The sequence below is a fragment of the Panicum hallii genome, chromosome 3, assembly GCF_002211085.1.
Source record: "Panicum hallii strain FIL2 chromosome 3, PHallii_v3.1, whole genome shotgun sequence".
In the NCBI taxonomy this organism is placed as follows: domain Eukaryota; kingdom Viridiplantae; phylum Streptophyta; class Magnoliopsida; order Poales; family Poaceae; genus Panicum; species Panicum hallii.
In genome coordinates this window covers 17,900,199-17,916,990 of record NC_038044.1, presented here as the reverse complement: position 1 = coordinate 17,916,990, position 16,792 = coordinate 17,900,199, and the positions used below count along the sequence as shown (strand labels likewise).

Genomic DNA, 16,792 nt, shown 5'->3' with positions numbered 1-16,792 from the left:
CATCGTTCATAATTTCTGTTTCGGACTTCGGAGAAGTGAGAACGCTAATGAAAGATCTAGCAAAGCTCCTCTTTTTGAAACATCTAGCAAAGCTCCTCAAAAGGCAAATAGGCAATATAAGTGGACGCAGCAGTGCAGCTCTTCAAGATTCATAAAAGGCCTTTGAATCTAGATAATATAGTTAGTCTGCCATTGCATGAAGCAAAGATGTACGCATCACAGCATTGCGCACTTCAGAACAGGCCTGAACCTGTGTAGAAGTAGGTACAGGCGATACATCTCTTTATTCATATATTGTACATTCACTAGTCAGGCCGCTGCCATACTAGGACCGAGTCCTCTCGGTTATGCCTTCACATAAGGCCCATGGTGCGCGTCGTGCCCTGGTGAGTGCCAGATTCAGGTCCATGGAGATGGTAGGTCTGGCTCGGCACAATCTGAAGAACACATGGTTGCTCTGCAAGCCAACAAGCAATAGCCAGGTTAAGAAGAAGCCTAGGTACGAGAATGAATCGAGGAGCTTAAACCAAGATGCAGAGTCTGTCAGCTGAGGTTTCCAATATAGGTATGGATTGATATTTGACCCTATCATGTTCACAGTTAAAAATAAAGTTGTAAACTAAAACCCGTTGTGAAAAAATAAAACATAGCATATATAATAACTCCAACGAATAAACAACAGATATAGGACCTAGTTCACAAGGACAATGTTCCATTCCCTAATGTATAGGAATTCCTTCAGCAACGGTTAGTAACATCACAGTTCACAAATCTACCATTCAGTAGCAGTCTGTGTCTCTCACTACGCATAGGTAGGATGCTAAGTTGTAACCACTCAAATGTCCATCAAATCTGGGAAAATCTCTAGTGATAAACACGACAACAAACTCCATTCTGTTCAATAGTTGGTGCCATATGCTTTCAGAAATTTGGAGAGGCAGATTATGATAAGAAAGTAAGACCACGCCCCAAACTTATAGTGGGAGCATTGGGGGGCTCAGATGCTCACACACAGTCACAGCATCTGTAAACTACAACTACAATTCCCCACCTAGATCATTGCAGCTTGTGATTAGGTGCCTATCACTTTGATTAATTTGTTAACCTACAACATTGCACGTTACGTCCAAGCATCCAACAATCTATAGCTTGGAGATTTGACACTACAAATTGAGCAAGGATTTGGAGCCACCATCGGCATCCACTAAATTTGGTGCAACCAAACAGAATAATGCTCTGTGCAAATTTTCCCCGGTACAAGCGGTGGTACAACTTAATCGCAAGAAAATATGTGAAAGGGGGACTCACTCTTGAGCTCCTCGACCTGCTGGGGGGTGAGCTTCGCAGAGAACCCGCTGGCGGCGTGCTTGTAGTGGTAGAGCACCGCGTCCTTGGCCTTCTGCTCGCTGCCAAACCAAACCAAAGCAAAATTCCCCGCATCAGAAAACCTCCATGGCTCCACCAAGTCCCAGATCAACAAATTGGTATCCCCCGGCACAAATTAGAACCGATCCAGCCCCAAATTTCGTCCTAGCAACAAGGGCAAGCCCGATCGGGTCCCCACAAGACCAAAGACCAAACCTCTAACTACCGGCTCGATCCGACGGTTACCTGCCGAGTACGGGGGTGAGAGTGCGGAGGTGGAACTCCTCCGGGTCGGCGCCCTCGGGGCGGTCCACGTACACGATGTGCACGGCCGCCTCCTGCGCCGCCGCCGCGGGGGCCGCGTTCTGCTCCGGCTCGGCCGCCATGGCTGCTGCTGCTGTCAGGAGGAGGAGGATCAGGAGAGGGCTACGAGGTTGGAGGAGCGGGGAACTTGTCTTCTTCATCGCCGTCGGCTTCGAGGTGGGGATCGTCTTTATAGCCGTCCGGGCTTGCGGTGCCGTGGCGGCGAATCTGCCGATGGGGTCGCGCGCCTCCGTGTGTCCATCTCGGCTTCTCCGCGTGACCGCGCCGCGTCTGTTTTTGCCTTCTCGGCGAAGTATTTTTTTAATTTGTTTTTTGGGTTTGCCGGGAAGTTTTGTAGGTCCTGCCCAGACGTTTGGTTTATTTCAGAAAGACCCTTTTGATGTGCCGTTGTGCTGAAGCGATGCGGTCTGTGAGGGGTGGGAATGGAAAAATCGGAAACGTGCGGGGTGGTTGTTTCGGTTTTCCGCCTTTCTCCTGGTGTGGTGGTGAAGCAGCCGGCACCGGCCTACAGCTGGTGATAGATCAACAAATGCTTAGTACCATAGAACATCGTGTGGTTAGTTAGGGGAAGCTAAAGTTGCCGAAGATGACCACACTCTAACCAAACAGGATTTGTGTGTGCTGCGAATGTGGGTAGCATACAGGCATACAGCACGGAATCCGGTACTGAAGCAATCTCTAGTTCAGTTTGTTGCAAGGCATTTTTTTTCTGAAGCAGGAATCTCGAGGGAAACAAAGATTCCAGCTTTCTTACTCGAAATTCATAGATTGCTTAGATGATGCCTAGAAAAAAGGTGCATGTAGTATGAACAAAAAAGGAGAATGCTACAAAAGGAGAGAATTATTTGGGCTCCGGCGTCAGCTATTCACCTGAACATTCAGAGATTCTGGTGCTCGGCCAAGGCACAGAATTTGATTCTTAATTCCAATGTAATTCCCGGTACCTGGCACATTATTCTGACAATTAGTCACAAAAAGAACACTGCAAACCAATGCAAAGCATGCGCAGCGGCTCTAGGCCAAGCAATGATATGGAGGATTGATTGAGAAATGCCTCTCGCACTGGTGTAGGGACAGGGTGCGTGTTTGTGTAGAAATGGTTAACTGTGACCGGTGATAAACTGATAATCCAAGCATCCCTGTAAATATATCAATGTGTCAGGCATATGAGGGAAAATTAGTGACTTGCCGCAATAGCATCTGTGTGTGGGCTTCGACTTGCGATAGAAATTGGACCTGCATTCTGTACCAATGGTTCAGACATCAGACTGCATGGATTTGCTCATCATAAGGTCCATGTCTGAAGAAAAGCAGCAGCTAGGAGAACGGCTATATGGCTTCACATTCAGTACGCACTAAGCATTTTAGATACACAAAATAGTCTTTAGGGTTATTGTTACCTCTGACTCGATAAGCAGAGAATGGAAAACATGTCAAGTTCGCACGAATATAGCTGTTGAAGATGGCCTGGGCGCCAGGAGACCAGAGTCTAATTTTGTTCCTTTCACTGGAGAAGTCCAAATTTACCATTTGAGATGTGCAGCATCACTCCGTTCAGTGAGCAATTTGGTGAATCAAATATTCAGCGTAATCAAATTGTCCGGACAACATTTTGAACGTGGAGCAGTTGTAGGAATTGTATAAGAATAAGACGTTTCACTAAGATGTAGCGGAAGCAGTGACACTAGGAAAAGAAATCAGGGGTGACAACTCAACCAGTAATGGCTTTTTTTTTTTAATCAGGGGTGACAACTCAACCAGTAAACCTACTGGCTGAATGAAACTAGTAATGATGATGATATTAAACAGGAGGTCAATGAAATCACTCATTGGCACACATACACAACCGGTTTCAGCTTTCCTTTATATTGAAAGTTTGAAAAAGAAATCATATATCTCATTTTGAAAGAATTTACAACATGCAACCATTTTTACATGACATGCCCCCACACACATATGCCTTATAAATTCCAAAATTGTTTGCTGCAGAGTGCAAACAATGGCAGATCTTCATCTTCCTATCGAAAAACACAAATCTGGTGTGCGTATACAAAACCTTGCTCCTTTAGAACAAACCTTATACCACACATACAGTTCATCAAAATATATATTACAGGGTGGAAAAGGCTTAAATAGACTACAATAACTGAACCCAGAATTGCATACATTCTACCCAGTTCAGCAGATAATAAAGCCAAATTATCTACATCCGATCCAACCACCTCACAACAAGCAGATTTAGATGTGCAGTGAGGCCATATCCAGCTCCCCACTCTCACGAACCTCCCTGACTCTCTTATCACACTCATCTTCTTCCTCCTCCTCCACTTTGGGTTCGTTCTCCTCTTCCTTTTCTTCCTCATCTGAGAACTCGTCACTGTAGCCGTAGCCTGATCGAGATGATTTTGGCATGGTTCTTGCCTCCTTGACAATCTTCATGATTTCTTCGGTTGTTTGGTCCGAGAAAGCAGGGACACTGTTGTCCCTCCTGAAGTAGGATAACTGCACTGCTTCTGTGAGCTCCCTCGGCAAATTTTTCAGGAACCACGGATGGCTTTTTATTTCCCTCATGGTGATTCTCTATGGTAAATTCAAAGTTGCAACATCAAAGATAAATCACTTATAAACCTACCATGCTGATATATTAGTAATACTAAAACTGAGATAGTTCAGATACCCTGGATGGATTGCTAACAAAGATACGGGAAATGAGCTCTCTGCACTCATCAGATATGTGAATATTGTCTGGGATCTTATATTGAATTGCTGCTATACGCTGCAAACAAAGATTAAATGTTAGGGCGTACAAGATCTTTTTCCCCTTAATGAAGAACATCCATGAAATAGGACATAGTTGTCACCTGAATGGTCTTTCTAATATTTTTAGGATCATCCTGGTCTTCAAATGGGTAGGCTCCCACAAGCATGACAAAAAGAGTGACTCCACAGGACCATACATCTGCAAGCTACACTAGCAAAATACCATTGTCAGTTCACACTTTATGTAACACCAGATACTAATGCTGCTTTATAGGAAGCAAAGAGTTCATTCGCATTCATATCTATAAAGCCATTCCACAGCATCTGTAATCAGTAATAGCTCAATTTGATTAAGAATAATCACAACTGTAAATGATCAAGCAGTAGTTGTGTGGCTAGCATGCTTGAATGGACTACAGAGATGAATATGGCCAATATCCCGCATCAACTGGAAGGTTAATGAGATTTTTGAACCTTTAATGCCATATCAATGCATAACAGATAAAAGCTTTGTCAATTGCATATTATTACTTTCACACAATTCAGTTATGCATGGATCATGCTTAAAAAAATTGTATATTACACTATTAAGGAAAGCAAGCCTCTTGCCTATTTAACAACAAATTCAATAAAACTAAGCAAAAAAATGAACTAGAGATAGGGTCATATAGAGATATATCAGCATTTTCCCAAAAATAAATGGAAAGAATATATTTCAGATTTCGAAAAGTTGCAGTGGTATATTTCAAAGCCAGTGAACTTGCAACGGTACGGATCTAGCTAAGCCTTATTCTCGAGATCTAGCTAAGCCTTATTATCTTTAAGAATCCTGCAATGACTAAGAGTTTCTAAAACCTTGCTTTTTGGAAGAGGAGCCTAGATAATCCTTTTCCTGACTAGCGTTTTATAATTGTACACAATGATGGTTAATCTGCCTATATAATCCTTACGAGGCAAATATCAATCTGCCTTGTATGTATTTGACTTAGAAACATCTTTTTTGGAAAATTCGTTTATATGGATCGTTGTCTTGCCCAACAAGCTTAATCCTGCACAAGTTTAACTTATCAAAACAGTCATGCTATCTTTAGATAGAACAATCGGTTTGACCATATCTTAGTCAGTTGTAGATCCATCATCCTCACTCTAACAATAGAATTTGATAATTCTTGATGGAAACAAAGGGTTCTGCCTACCAAATCACCTAATTTAAACTCTAACCATATGAGTGTGACTTTCTGGAATAAAGATAAAAATGGCACACTCAGACTCGTCACAATTTTCCCATTTGATTAGTGATTCTGATAGCATGATTCAATCAAGAAAATCTAGCCATGCGAAATTACAGAAAATTAGTACTAAATGATGTTTCTGACAGCCAGTTTGGCTCACTTGCAGTTCTTTTTTGTTGCCGAAACGTCATATAAAGATGGCTGGAGGTAGTAATATATCTTCTGGTCATAGTAGAAACAATGTTTCATTGAAAGCACTGAACAGACGCCACCGTTTATATCAATCTACTGTGTTTTTTATTTTTGTAAATCAATCTGGATTGACTGATGGGGCATCATGTCATAATATATGAAGTCTGAACTGCACCTACAGCTAAGTAAAATCTTGCACTTCCTTGATCACAGTTGATTCTGTAGGAGATAGGCCATATATATGAAGCAACTAGCAGAAAATTCAGAACCTGGGTACTGACGATACATAGTTTACTGACCTAAAATATCTAGTTACCTACTAAAAGAGTAACACAGAGAAATGTATTAAAGCCATGTCTCCATTAACCACTCGACCAGAAATTGGACCAACTTATTGAAGAATTGAGGATATGTAAAATAAAGGCCACTTGGTAGATGAATGGTTTGCATGTGCCATGGGCCAACGAGTCCACAACTTTACCAGTGTCAACATCTGTTAGGGTACACACCTTACCAACACAAACCCAAGGGATGGAGTCATGGAGAGGAGATTCCAACACCATATCTGACAACGACTACTTATCCTCTATTCACTGTTGCTACTGATTCCAATAGTCAATCCACTGTGTTGTAAAGGTCACAAGCATCGATCGAGAGAATTCCAGGCATTATTGTCCAAAAACGCTACTGTAGCTAACCATGATGCTGAATATCAATATAGGAAATGTGTACTCATTCTGGAGCTTATAACTGCTCACCAATAGCTTCAAAAAATTGATGAATCAAATCAAATATACTAGCAAGCATGTTCATCAATGAAACCAGTAACTGATGAATAAACTGTTGTTCAGAAAGAGTATAACTGACCAAGTTAGACATCGAAATCGCAAAGTTCAATACAGGTATCTTTCATATCTCAAGTCTCTTTCCTACATGACATCAATATTGGGCGCGAATTCACCAGAATCAATAAAAGCAAACTGTGGATCACCAGATTCAACTGCCCACAAAAATTCAAGAACCAAACATGCATGTGCGGTGCGAAAATATTGAATAGGAACCAGATATTAATTTTTGTAGTAGATAAGTTAGTTATAAAAGCCTAAAATGGATTGGCAAAGTGGTACTTCTAGATCTCAATAACATTTTAAAAATGAATAAGCCTAAACAATAGTTAAACTAACTCAACCAAGCAGCACGTACTTGCAGGTGATGTGAATGCCAGCAAAAGAAGATGGTAATTAAATATAGAGAAAAGTCTGTTTTACCCCCCTGACATGTATATGGGTGTACAGTTATGATAAGATGAAGAATATTAATAATGTTATCTCTTGAATTATGCTTAACGGAACATCAACATATACATGTCATGCAAAAATAAGAGATTCTTGCCACTCACCTTCCCATCATACTCCCGCCGAGAAAGCACCTCTGGCGCAATATATGCTGGGGTCCCCACTGCTGATTTTGGCCGTGAATGTAGTACAGATGACTGTTACAAATTGAGCACCGGTTTTCTCAAGCACTTGCAGTCACGTCAAAGAACTTGAACTACCAATTTAGTGAGAAATTAACAGCCAACCTTCGAGTAGCCAAAATCACATATCTTGAGCCGTGGAGCTGGGCTGCCATCCAAGAGAACGTTCTCCAGCTTCAAATCTCTATGGCATATTTGCTGAAAAGCAGCCAAGATTACAACATTTAAGCATATGTTCAGGTCCCACAAGTAAATATTTGAAAAACCACACCTGCACTTTCCACAACAAAGCATATCTATATGTGAACTGTAATTAGTAGACACTAATTTTCTCCATACCATGTGATGGCAATAGCTCACTCCACAGATCAACTGCTGGAAGAAATATCTGGCCTACAATGAGCAGAAGAAAGAGCACTAAAATTCCATTGCATGGGGGTATGAAGAGCACATCAAGGATATAGAATACTCAAAGAAGAACCTATGATGATATACTATTATATTGTACCTCATCCTCACTAAACCGCCCACGATCGACGATTCGATCAAAGAGTTCCCCACCAGCTGCATACTCCATCACAATCGCAAGATGTCTTGGAGTTAGGATCACCTGGGTAGATTTTTAGGGGAATCAACTTTTGAATTCGTACTTGTTTATTTAGCTCAGTATCTTTCTATAAAGAAAGTGATTGAAAATAGTGCTATGTAACTAGAGAAATTAAAAGCTAGGTAGATAAACATAACAGACGCTTATTAGTCTATCCAACCAGCCTGTTTCCCCCAGACAATTAAAGCCCAACCAACCAGCAGCTCAATACTGCCCCACAAATCCTAAAAGGCAAACACGGTGCTCGACTTGAACGAAATCACCAGATGGCAATAAACACAATAAATCCTTCTGAAAGACCCCCTTCGTCGAAATTTCCCCTGTATCCATACCTCCTTCGATTCACACGAGAGCACGTACACGGCACCAAACCCATAAAATAAGTCTTTTTTAACGCCCAATACAACCGAGTAAAGGACAAAAGGGAGTAATAAACAATCGATAAATATCTGCTCCTTATCGGTGCACGCACCTCTATGAACTGGATGATGTTCGGGTGCCGCAGCGAGCGATGGTTGATGATCTCGCGGTACACATTCTCGTCAATCTGCGCACAGAAACCAGGCCTACCTGATCAGCACACAAAGGAACCAACATCACCGAACCCGCACCCCCGCGGAACCAACCCAAATCCAAACCCCGCAGTCGGGGCGAGCAGAGAGGGCAAGGCCCGGACCCGGTGGCCGCGCTCGATGAGCTTGACGGCGACGAGCCCTCGTGTCTCCCGGTTGCGCATCAGCCGCGCCACCCCAAAGTTGCCCGACCCGATGTCGCGAACCTCCTCGTACTTGTCCATGCCGTTCCGGACGCCGGCGGCCGGCGGCGGCGCGCTCGCATGCAGGGGTGGGCGCGGCCGCAGGGAGGAGGCGGGGAGGAAGGAGGCAGGGGGTGCGAGGTGAGGCGGGGGCGCGGGGCGAGCTCGACGAATCGGCCGGGTGCAGGAGGCTGGGCGGAGGAGGCGGTGTGGTCGCGGCGCGGGCGCGGTTGTGTCGCTTTCCGGTGTGGCGCCTTGCTGGAGGTGTATTTATAGCAGGTGCCTGGTGGGTGCTGGGCGGGGCCCTCCGTCAGTGCCTTGTGGCGTGTCCGAGAAGGAAGCGCCGATTTGATTTATGGTAGCAAGTAACGGATTTGGTGCGCTTTGCTTAATTGTGGAGTATCAGTGTGGGATTAGAGCTCTTTAGGCTTTAGCATTTGTGTCTTTGTGAGGTCTGGTCTTCGCTTAGGGTCTATTTGGATCAAGTGACTAAGAGAGTATTTGGTTACAGGGACTAAAGTTTAATCCTTGTCATATCGCATTTTCGGATGCTAATAAGAAAGATTAAATATAAGGTAATTATAAAACTATTAAGAATAATTAGCCTATAATTTGATAATATGATGCTACAGTAAACATGTGCTAATGATAAATTAATTAGACTTAATAGATTCATCTCGCGAATTAGCCTCCATCTATGTAATTTGTTTATAATCAGTATATATTTAATACTTGTAGTTAGTAATCAAATATTTGATATGACAGAGATTAAAGTGTAGTCCGTGTAACCAAACACCCTCTAAAAGCAGTGACTAAATTTTAGTCACCCCTGTTTGGATCAAGTGATTAAAAGTAACTAAAGTTCCAAACAAAATGATTAAAATGAAGGGCAAACCCTCTCAACTCCTCCTTTTAGCTTCTTTTAGCTACTCTTTGGGAGCTAATGGGACTAAAACGTTCTTTTAGTCACTTTATTTGGAACTTTAGTCCCTAAACTTACAGTTAATTTATTTTAGTCAGTAGGAATCAAACAGGACCTTAGCCTTGTGGGTCTGGCGTGAGAGGTGAGACCCGTTCGTTGTCTTTAAATATGTATACACCGTGAAAAACATTCTCAATAAATTTGACGCAAAGCATTCAAAAGAGAAGTTATTGTGATCCCACTCCTTTTTTTTGGAAAAACTATTGCGATCCCACTCCCATATGTCATTTTCGTTGCCAAATAGTTTTTTGGAAGATTCCAAAACAGCACAAGGTTAATATCTTGATTGTGATCTGAACATCCAAATAAAGTTAGAAAGTATTTCCATTATTTGATTTGAAAATTTTCTTGTACAACTTCAAAATCTTTAGGTGGGAGTTGAAACTTTTATTATGACACTTAATTTTGCCATAGGAGCTCTAAAACCTTTTTTTGAAGTAAGATCTAAAACTTCTATTTGGTGATTTTCATCTTTTAACTCAATTTGTAGGATGTCTACTAATTAAGTTGCTCAATGGAGTTTCTTATGCTAATTTTTGAATATAGAGCTGGAAAGTTTCATCTTCTACTAATTTTGATATGAAGATATGTTTCTTATGCCTGGTTGTTAGTTTGTCTTGTTGCATCTTTTTCGCGCTCTATATTCCGTATGCCAACCTTTTTTTTGTTTTACATGCTTAAGTCTCATTAGCTATGATTTTGTTGATACAATGTATTGACAACCGTATGAAACTTGTATGGTTTGTTTTGTCTCTTTATGACAATTGTATATTTTGTAGCTTTTAACACCTTGTCAAACATTTATTATTGATTGTTTATGATTAAATAAACCTGTGGTACCCAATCTTCCCACTAGTTAGCCTTGTTCTTTCTCCTTACTTTGCTACTCCAATTTTAGATGCAACAAGATTCTAGTCAAAATTTCCAGTTCAACTCAAATAAGCTAATTTGACATGAATCTTTCTCCGACTTTCAACTCAATGAACCAAGCCCTCCATAGAAACCTGCCAATTCTTGAATGTGAAAGTTTGAATAATTTTCCATACAAACTTACCAATTCTGTTCGACTCTGGCATCCGCAGTTCAAAATTTCGGCACTTATCACGGCCAGCGCTTTACACGTACCGTGACGCCGAATGCCGCATGGGCAGGTTGCGCCGGATCGTTGGCCGGTCGTGCCGCGGAGCTCCCGAAAATGACGCGAGAGCGCGACCTGCCGACTGTGATAAAGGAGTTGACGTCGCACTTGCACAGCGGCTGGAGACTTCAAGCTTCCGCACCAAAAAAAAAAAAAAACCCCCAGAAAACTGGGCCTAACCTGCCGCACCGGCACGTCGCCGCCCACTCCCCACCGCGATGACTCGTTTCGTCTTCCGTGGACACATTCCACGGCCACAGGCATCCATGCTGACCATGGATCGATCAAGTCTACTGGTAGTGACAGATTTAATTTGCAGCACGGCATGTGCACTGCAGTGTGCAGCACTTTCTAGTACAAGGATCTACACCGGCGCTACCGCCTTTAATTAAGTACTGAGGTGAGAGAAGTAGTGATCGAGGGCTTGATCATCATATTGAAAAAAAAAACCAAAAGAGAAGATACAAGGAAAAGGAGGAAACATGAAGCATCAAGCACAGACGACGCAGTGCTCTGCCCGGAGCAGAGCGAGGCACAGACACGGAAGACGCACGATCAGGTTCGCTAGCTCCAGCAGCGAAATCTGCGTCAAAAGGATGGAAGATCTACGCGCGCACGGGCCGGGGGGCTGAAGCCCGGCCGGAGGAGGCGGCGGAGCGGCGGCGACGGGACGACCGATGCCGGACCGACAGCATGCGAGTTCTCTCGCTTTGGATGCCGCCAGCAGGTGGGGGACGGACTGGGACGTGGTGGTGGCGCTCATCAAGATTCGAGAGGATGCAACAAGGGCATGTGATTCCGTATGCCCCGTGCCTGCAGGCTCGGCCGATGCCCCCTCTGCATCATTGCGTGCGAACAAGTTGCCCGTCGCAGGCGCGACATGTTTGGTCCTCGATGGCGAGGGCCTGCTACGGCTTTTCTGTTCCTCCCGATTCTCCTCTCGCTTTTCTTTTTGCCTTTTGTCTCCGATCGGTTTCAGCTCGACGTAAAAACTTTTGACCGAATGCACGTCTGGACTATATCTTAGTCTCTTCTACGTACATTGCCTATCTTTTGGGTGACCTACAAATAGTGTGGAGTTCGTCGCGTCGCTTTTGCAACGTCTTACACTGCTTGCTGATGCCAGCATCGATAACCTTGTGATTCGGCCTTCACTGGCACGGGTTTTGGGTACATTGATTTCGAGCTTGAGATGTTCTATTTCTTCTCCGAGTTTGGCCTTCTGCTGCTGTAATGGTGGTTTTGGCATTCCAACATGCAATTTGGGCGAGGATTCGGGACTTATTTGGTGGTTTAGCCCTGGGAAGCCTAGTATCATAGGGCTTCGAGAGATGGTAGGAACGCCGTAGGGCGCGGCCGGGTGGAGGTCTATACCCGTTGGGTGGTGATGGAGCTAGAACTTCAATAGCATGGTTGGAACGGTAGCGTGAGAAGCCACCGCAGATGCATGGGCTGGAGGTTGGCAGAGCAGGGGTGTCGTGTCACACTGCGGTTAAGCTCGGCGCTACGGAGGAAGATGAGTGAGAGAGGAGATAGCTGAAAGATATACATGAGACGTTGCATCTGGTGGTTCAGAAAACGGAGAGCTTGAAAACACACTAGTATTTCCTATGTACACAACCCCTAGTCATCACGTTCAGACTGACAAACCTCTTCTTTCCCTTGTGGCCTAACGGAGTACTACGCGATCTTTCCCTCAAATTTGTGTGTAGAAGCAGCTACACGCATTCCTTAACGAGAAGGTCGTAAGGAGATCCTCAAAGGCCACAGCGTGCATGTACGTAACCCGATCCTCTCAGCACGCATGATTAGCGACTCCAGCTAGTTTATCCTCTTCGATCGGTCCCGTACACAGCACTCGATCACAGGCGCGCAGCTAGGCTGTCGCGCGCTCCGCCCGGGTGTGGTCGTCGTGGCCATGTGACGCGCGGGTCCCCCAGCCAGCCAGGTGACCAACCAACGCCGCGCGCGCGCGCGGTACACCCGCGGCAGGCGCGCTGGCACGTCTAGCCCAACCAAAAGCACCACGTTAATAAACCACCGGCCCGGTCGACACTGCCTCTGACTTCCGAGCCGTTCTCGTCATCACCGCGACACCTACCGACTACCGCGCGCGCGCACCGGTACGTGCCCGCTCGCCGTGGGCGGCCGGCCGGCCGGCCGGACAGCAACGCGGCCGGCGCAAGAGTCCAAAGCCTCGTGTCGGTCGGGAAGTTATTAGCAGCACGCCCGCGTCCCCCTCTCGGCTGGCTGCTGCACGGTCGTTCCGTTATCCGTTACTAATAACTTCTCCCAGAGGCAACCGCTGCTACGCCGACGAGAGGAGAGACTTATCCGTAGAATGCACGTCTCGACAGCGACGCACGAGTGGCCTCCCATCCCATTCCCATCCGCGCCGTCCGACTCCGCCCCTTCCCTGCGAGACCGACCCGCGCGCGCGTGGCGTGGCGGCGCCTCGCTCGAATTAACTGCGTGCACGTGGTTTCGTGCTCGCTGTTCGGGCTGGCCGGGTCGTGGCGAGTTTGCGGGTCTCTCTCCGCTCCGGAGGCCCAGGGTCTCGCCTTGATCGGCTATCAGCCGGTCGTCGTCCGTCGCCGTCGACGACGGGTCGAGAAGTTAGCGCGCGGACTCCTCGGTTGGGCGGTGCTGAACCGTTGGTGGTTTGGATCGCACGCAACGTGCCGTGCGTGCGTTCAATGTTCGCAGCACGGAAACCGGGGGGCGGGGGTGCCACGGGCGGGCCGACACATGATGGAAGCTTACCCGGCGGGCCGGCGCGGGCGCGCTACGGGCCGAGGACGAACAAGCCCAACTGGGCAAGAGCGATCGATCGATTGATCGATCTCTCACGTGGTCGCTTAGGCCCATCCGGACCCTCTCCGACTGAAGGCCGGCTGAGCGCCGCACGGCCCACAGCACGAGTGCATTTGAGATTCAGAGATGGCTGCTCGCCTGCTGGCCCCAGCCACAGCCTGCAGTTTGCTCTGCTCTGACGGTCAATGCTTTCCTTCTCACGCGTCGCGAGGCTACGACTTGCGAGGGTACGGTGGCCCCCTGGCCGCAATGGTTGACGGCCCCAAGTCTTCGCGTACCGGCCGGGACCACCGTCGACTGTGTGCGCCGTCGTTTCTCGCGGTTGTCCCGCGTCCCAGTGGATCCGATCTCACGCGTGGGATCTCCGAAAGACTCACCACGCATGCATGGTGAAGTCTATACGCGCTATATTGTGATAGGCGCCGTTCACTCCACGATTGACGTGGCAGGTCAAGTCAACTACATGACGTACGACAGTGGTGCAGAGAAAATGCGCTGCTATTATTCGATGCTGTTTGGAGGAACACTATGGTAGTACTTTGATAAACACAGAAACAAATCGTTTTGCAGCAGCGTCCTGTTCTGAAAGTAACCTTAAACCATCTTTTAAGCTAGCACACTGGTTCGAAGAATTTCCATGCGAGCATGCCCAGAACATGATGGGCTGATTTGCTGATAAATTACTCTCCTGTCTCCCCATCACCGCTTCTTAAACGATCATTTGACTTAAGCTCGTCCCTATCTACCCGAGCAGATCTAGCTCACAGCGAAACTGCAACTCTGCAAGCGTGTGCAGCGCCTATATAAACGTAGCTCGACTCGCTGAGCTAGAGGCGGAAAGCTAATTACGCCACGCCTCCGGCGGACATCTCGCGCTCTCGCCTTTGCCGAGGAAGAAGAGGAGATGCGAGAAATGGCGATAAAAATGGACAGGACGACGATCATCGTGTGCGCAGTGGTCGGGTCTCTAGGGGTGCTGAGTGCCATCTTGGGGTTCTCGGCTGAGGGGACAAAGCTCACTGTAAGCGCTACTTGCATTGTCTGCATGCATATATAGTTGCTTGTTTTTTCGTTTCTGTTTTGATATGTTTCATTTCAAGCGTTGAAGCCAACCTATTCGACCATCGTGTGCCCTTCGGCATGATCGATCTTGTTGAAGCCTGCTTAACTGAACTTGAACCATGATTCATGCATGCATGCAGCCATACACGATACTGGTTTACGGCGACGACTGCATCTACCCGCAGAACCCGGCGCTCGGGCTGGGGATCTGCGCCGTCATCTTCCTGCTCGCGGCGCAGGTCACGTCCACGGCGGTCGGCGGCTGCTGCGGCTGCTGCAAGTCCCGCTCCATCCCTTCGGAGACCAAGCGGATCGTCGGCATCGTCTGCGCCGTCGCCTCGTGGTGAGTGACAGCAGCTCGTCTCACCGTGTGCCCGTGCGCACTACTCCCTTTGGCGTCGTGAACATATTGTATGTTTGTATGAGCAAAATGATCGAGCTAGTACGTACGCTTTCTGCGAGCAGGATAGCCGCGGTGATCGCGTGGGCGCTGCTCATCGTAGGAGCGTCGTGGAACGCCAACGTGGTGCGGGTGGCCGCCGCGCCGTTCTGCCCCTACCTCAAGGACGGCATCTTCGCCGGCGGCGGCGTGCTCACCCTCGCCGCCGCGGCGCTCGGCATCACCTCCTTCATCATGCTGCGTACGCGGCCGGTGGAGGCGGCGGCGGCGACGCCGGCAGCGTCCGTAGGCGGCACAACACCGAACAGGCCCGTCGGGCAGTCGCCGTCGAACGAGGTCGTGATGGGCCACCCGCTGCTACCACCAGCGAGCAAGGCACAGCAGCCTTCCAAACCTCAGGCATACGTGCAACAGGTCGCTCCTGCTTCTCATCCACAACCACAAGGGAACGGACAAGCACCACAGAACCTACAGGCTCCTCCTCCTTCTGCTCAAGACAATGGATCCCAGGCACCGAACCAGCAGTTCCTTCCTCAGGCGCTCCCCGCGGGCGCCGCACTGGCGGCAGCGGCGTGCGCACCCCAAGAACCAGGCGAGCAGCCGCCGCGGCCGCTCGGGGTGGTGATGGGCCAACCGCAAGTCCAGCTGCCCCTATCGGTGCCGATGAATGACACTCTACAATACCCTATTCCGGCGCCTCAGGTATCCGCGGAGGCACCGATCACTCCCCCAGCTCCTGGCGCTTCGCAAGGCACCGGACTGTCGTCAGTTATTCGCAACGAGTTAGCCAGAGCAACAATTAGATTCGCTGGGAAGGCGATGGAGCATGCCGTCTTCTCTAACAACACCGCTACCATGGTGACTGATCCTACCGAAGAAGGTGACGTTGGCGCTACTGATAACGGGGTCGCTGTTGTATAATTCATCTTATGCTCTCTTCTTTATGATCAGCCCCGGCCCAGTTTGTTGTTTGTTCTTCCAGCGGCTTCAAGATCGAAGCATGTATCCGATCCAGCTTCCTTGTCGTTCTCGTTTGAAACCCATAAGCACTACCCAAGTGTTCAGAAGAATTGCACAACTAGACTATTTATGATAATGTACTTCATTGCCTAGATTTTTTATGATAATGTAAAATCTTGTATCTTAAGTTTTTTTAAACATTCTCCTTTTAAATATTTTTGCTCTTTTTTTTGTGAAGGAAGTAAAAATACTCGTCTTATTAGGTGGATATATATAGTATTATAGTAGAATTTGAACCTGGAGGTGTAGTCCCATGAGGCCACCACAACTCTGGTATCAAACTCTAATGGTGCTTTTCTTTCCATGTTCGGAGATGTATCCTCAATTTGTAGCCTACATCTTGACCTCAAGGTTCATTATTGTAATAATATTAATTTTTCAGATTTTTAGAGAAATAGCAAGGGGAATGGAAGCCCTAGATCATATTAAATGGAATATACAATGCCCCTAAAACAAATATTTTTTATGCGAAATATATTTTAATGGTAAAGGTTTATCTACGGATGGCCGTATGAAGGGGCTACAACAAGACCACCACGCAGATTGCTTTCATCCACATGCTCATGCCCACCCGAGCATCATGAGTACTGCAGTACTGCAGTCTGCGGTGCGCACGTCCATCTTAAATCCAACGATTCTCCTATTTTCTCCATCCATGTTGTGTA

The 16,792-nt window shown here is 46.8% G+C and overlaps 3 protein-coding genes across 3 annotated transcripts; 1 reads left to right on the top strand and 2 right to left on the bottom strand.

Annotated features, from left to right (window-relative positions):
- Positions 1-133: 133 nt before the first annotated feature.
- LOC112884799 (subtilisin-like protease SBT3.3) lies at positions 134-1,948 on the bottom strand. Its single transcript, XM_025950373.1, has 3 exons — positions 1,612-1,948; positions 1,309-1,406; positions 134-457 (listed from the first exon to the last, which is right to left on the bottom strand). Exons 1-3 carry the CDS (start codon positions 1,827-1,829, stop codon positions 354-356), a joined length of 420 nt encoding a protein of 139 aa, XP_025806158.1. The 5' UTR covers positions 1,830-1,948; the 3' UTR covers positions 134-353.
- A 1,709-nt stretch (positions 1,949-3,657) lies between these two features.
- LOC112884709 (serine/threonine-protein kinase SAPK4-like) lies at positions 3,658-8,909 on the bottom strand. Its single transcript, XM_025950198.1, has 9 exons — positions 8,634-8,909; positions 8,430-8,504; positions 7,859-7,960; positions 7,690-7,743; positions 7,456-7,548; positions 7,273-7,365; positions 4,551-4,655; positions 4,367-4,465; positions 3,658-4,269 (listed from the first exon to the last, which is right to left on the bottom strand). The coding sequence occupies exons 1-9, from the start codon at positions 8,751-8,753 to the stop codon at positions 3,928-3,930; spliced, it is 1,083 nt and encodes a 360-aa protein (XP_025805983.1). The 5' UTR covers positions 8,754-8,909; the 3' UTR covers positions 3,658-3,927.
- A 5,370-nt stretch (positions 8,910-14,279) lies between these two features.
- On the top strand, positions 14,280-16,291 carry LOC112887735 (cAMP-regulated phosphoprotein 21-like). The gene is made up of 3 exons (XM_025953996.1): positions 14,280-14,666; positions 14,848-15,050; positions 15,173-16,291. Exons 1-3 carry the CDS (start codon positions 14,550-14,552, stop codon positions 16,026-16,028), a joined length of 1,176 nt encoding a protein of 391 aa, XP_025809781.1. The 5' UTR covers positions 14,280-14,549; the 3' UTR covers positions 16,029-16,291.
- Positions 16,292-16,792: the final 501 nt, after the last annotated feature.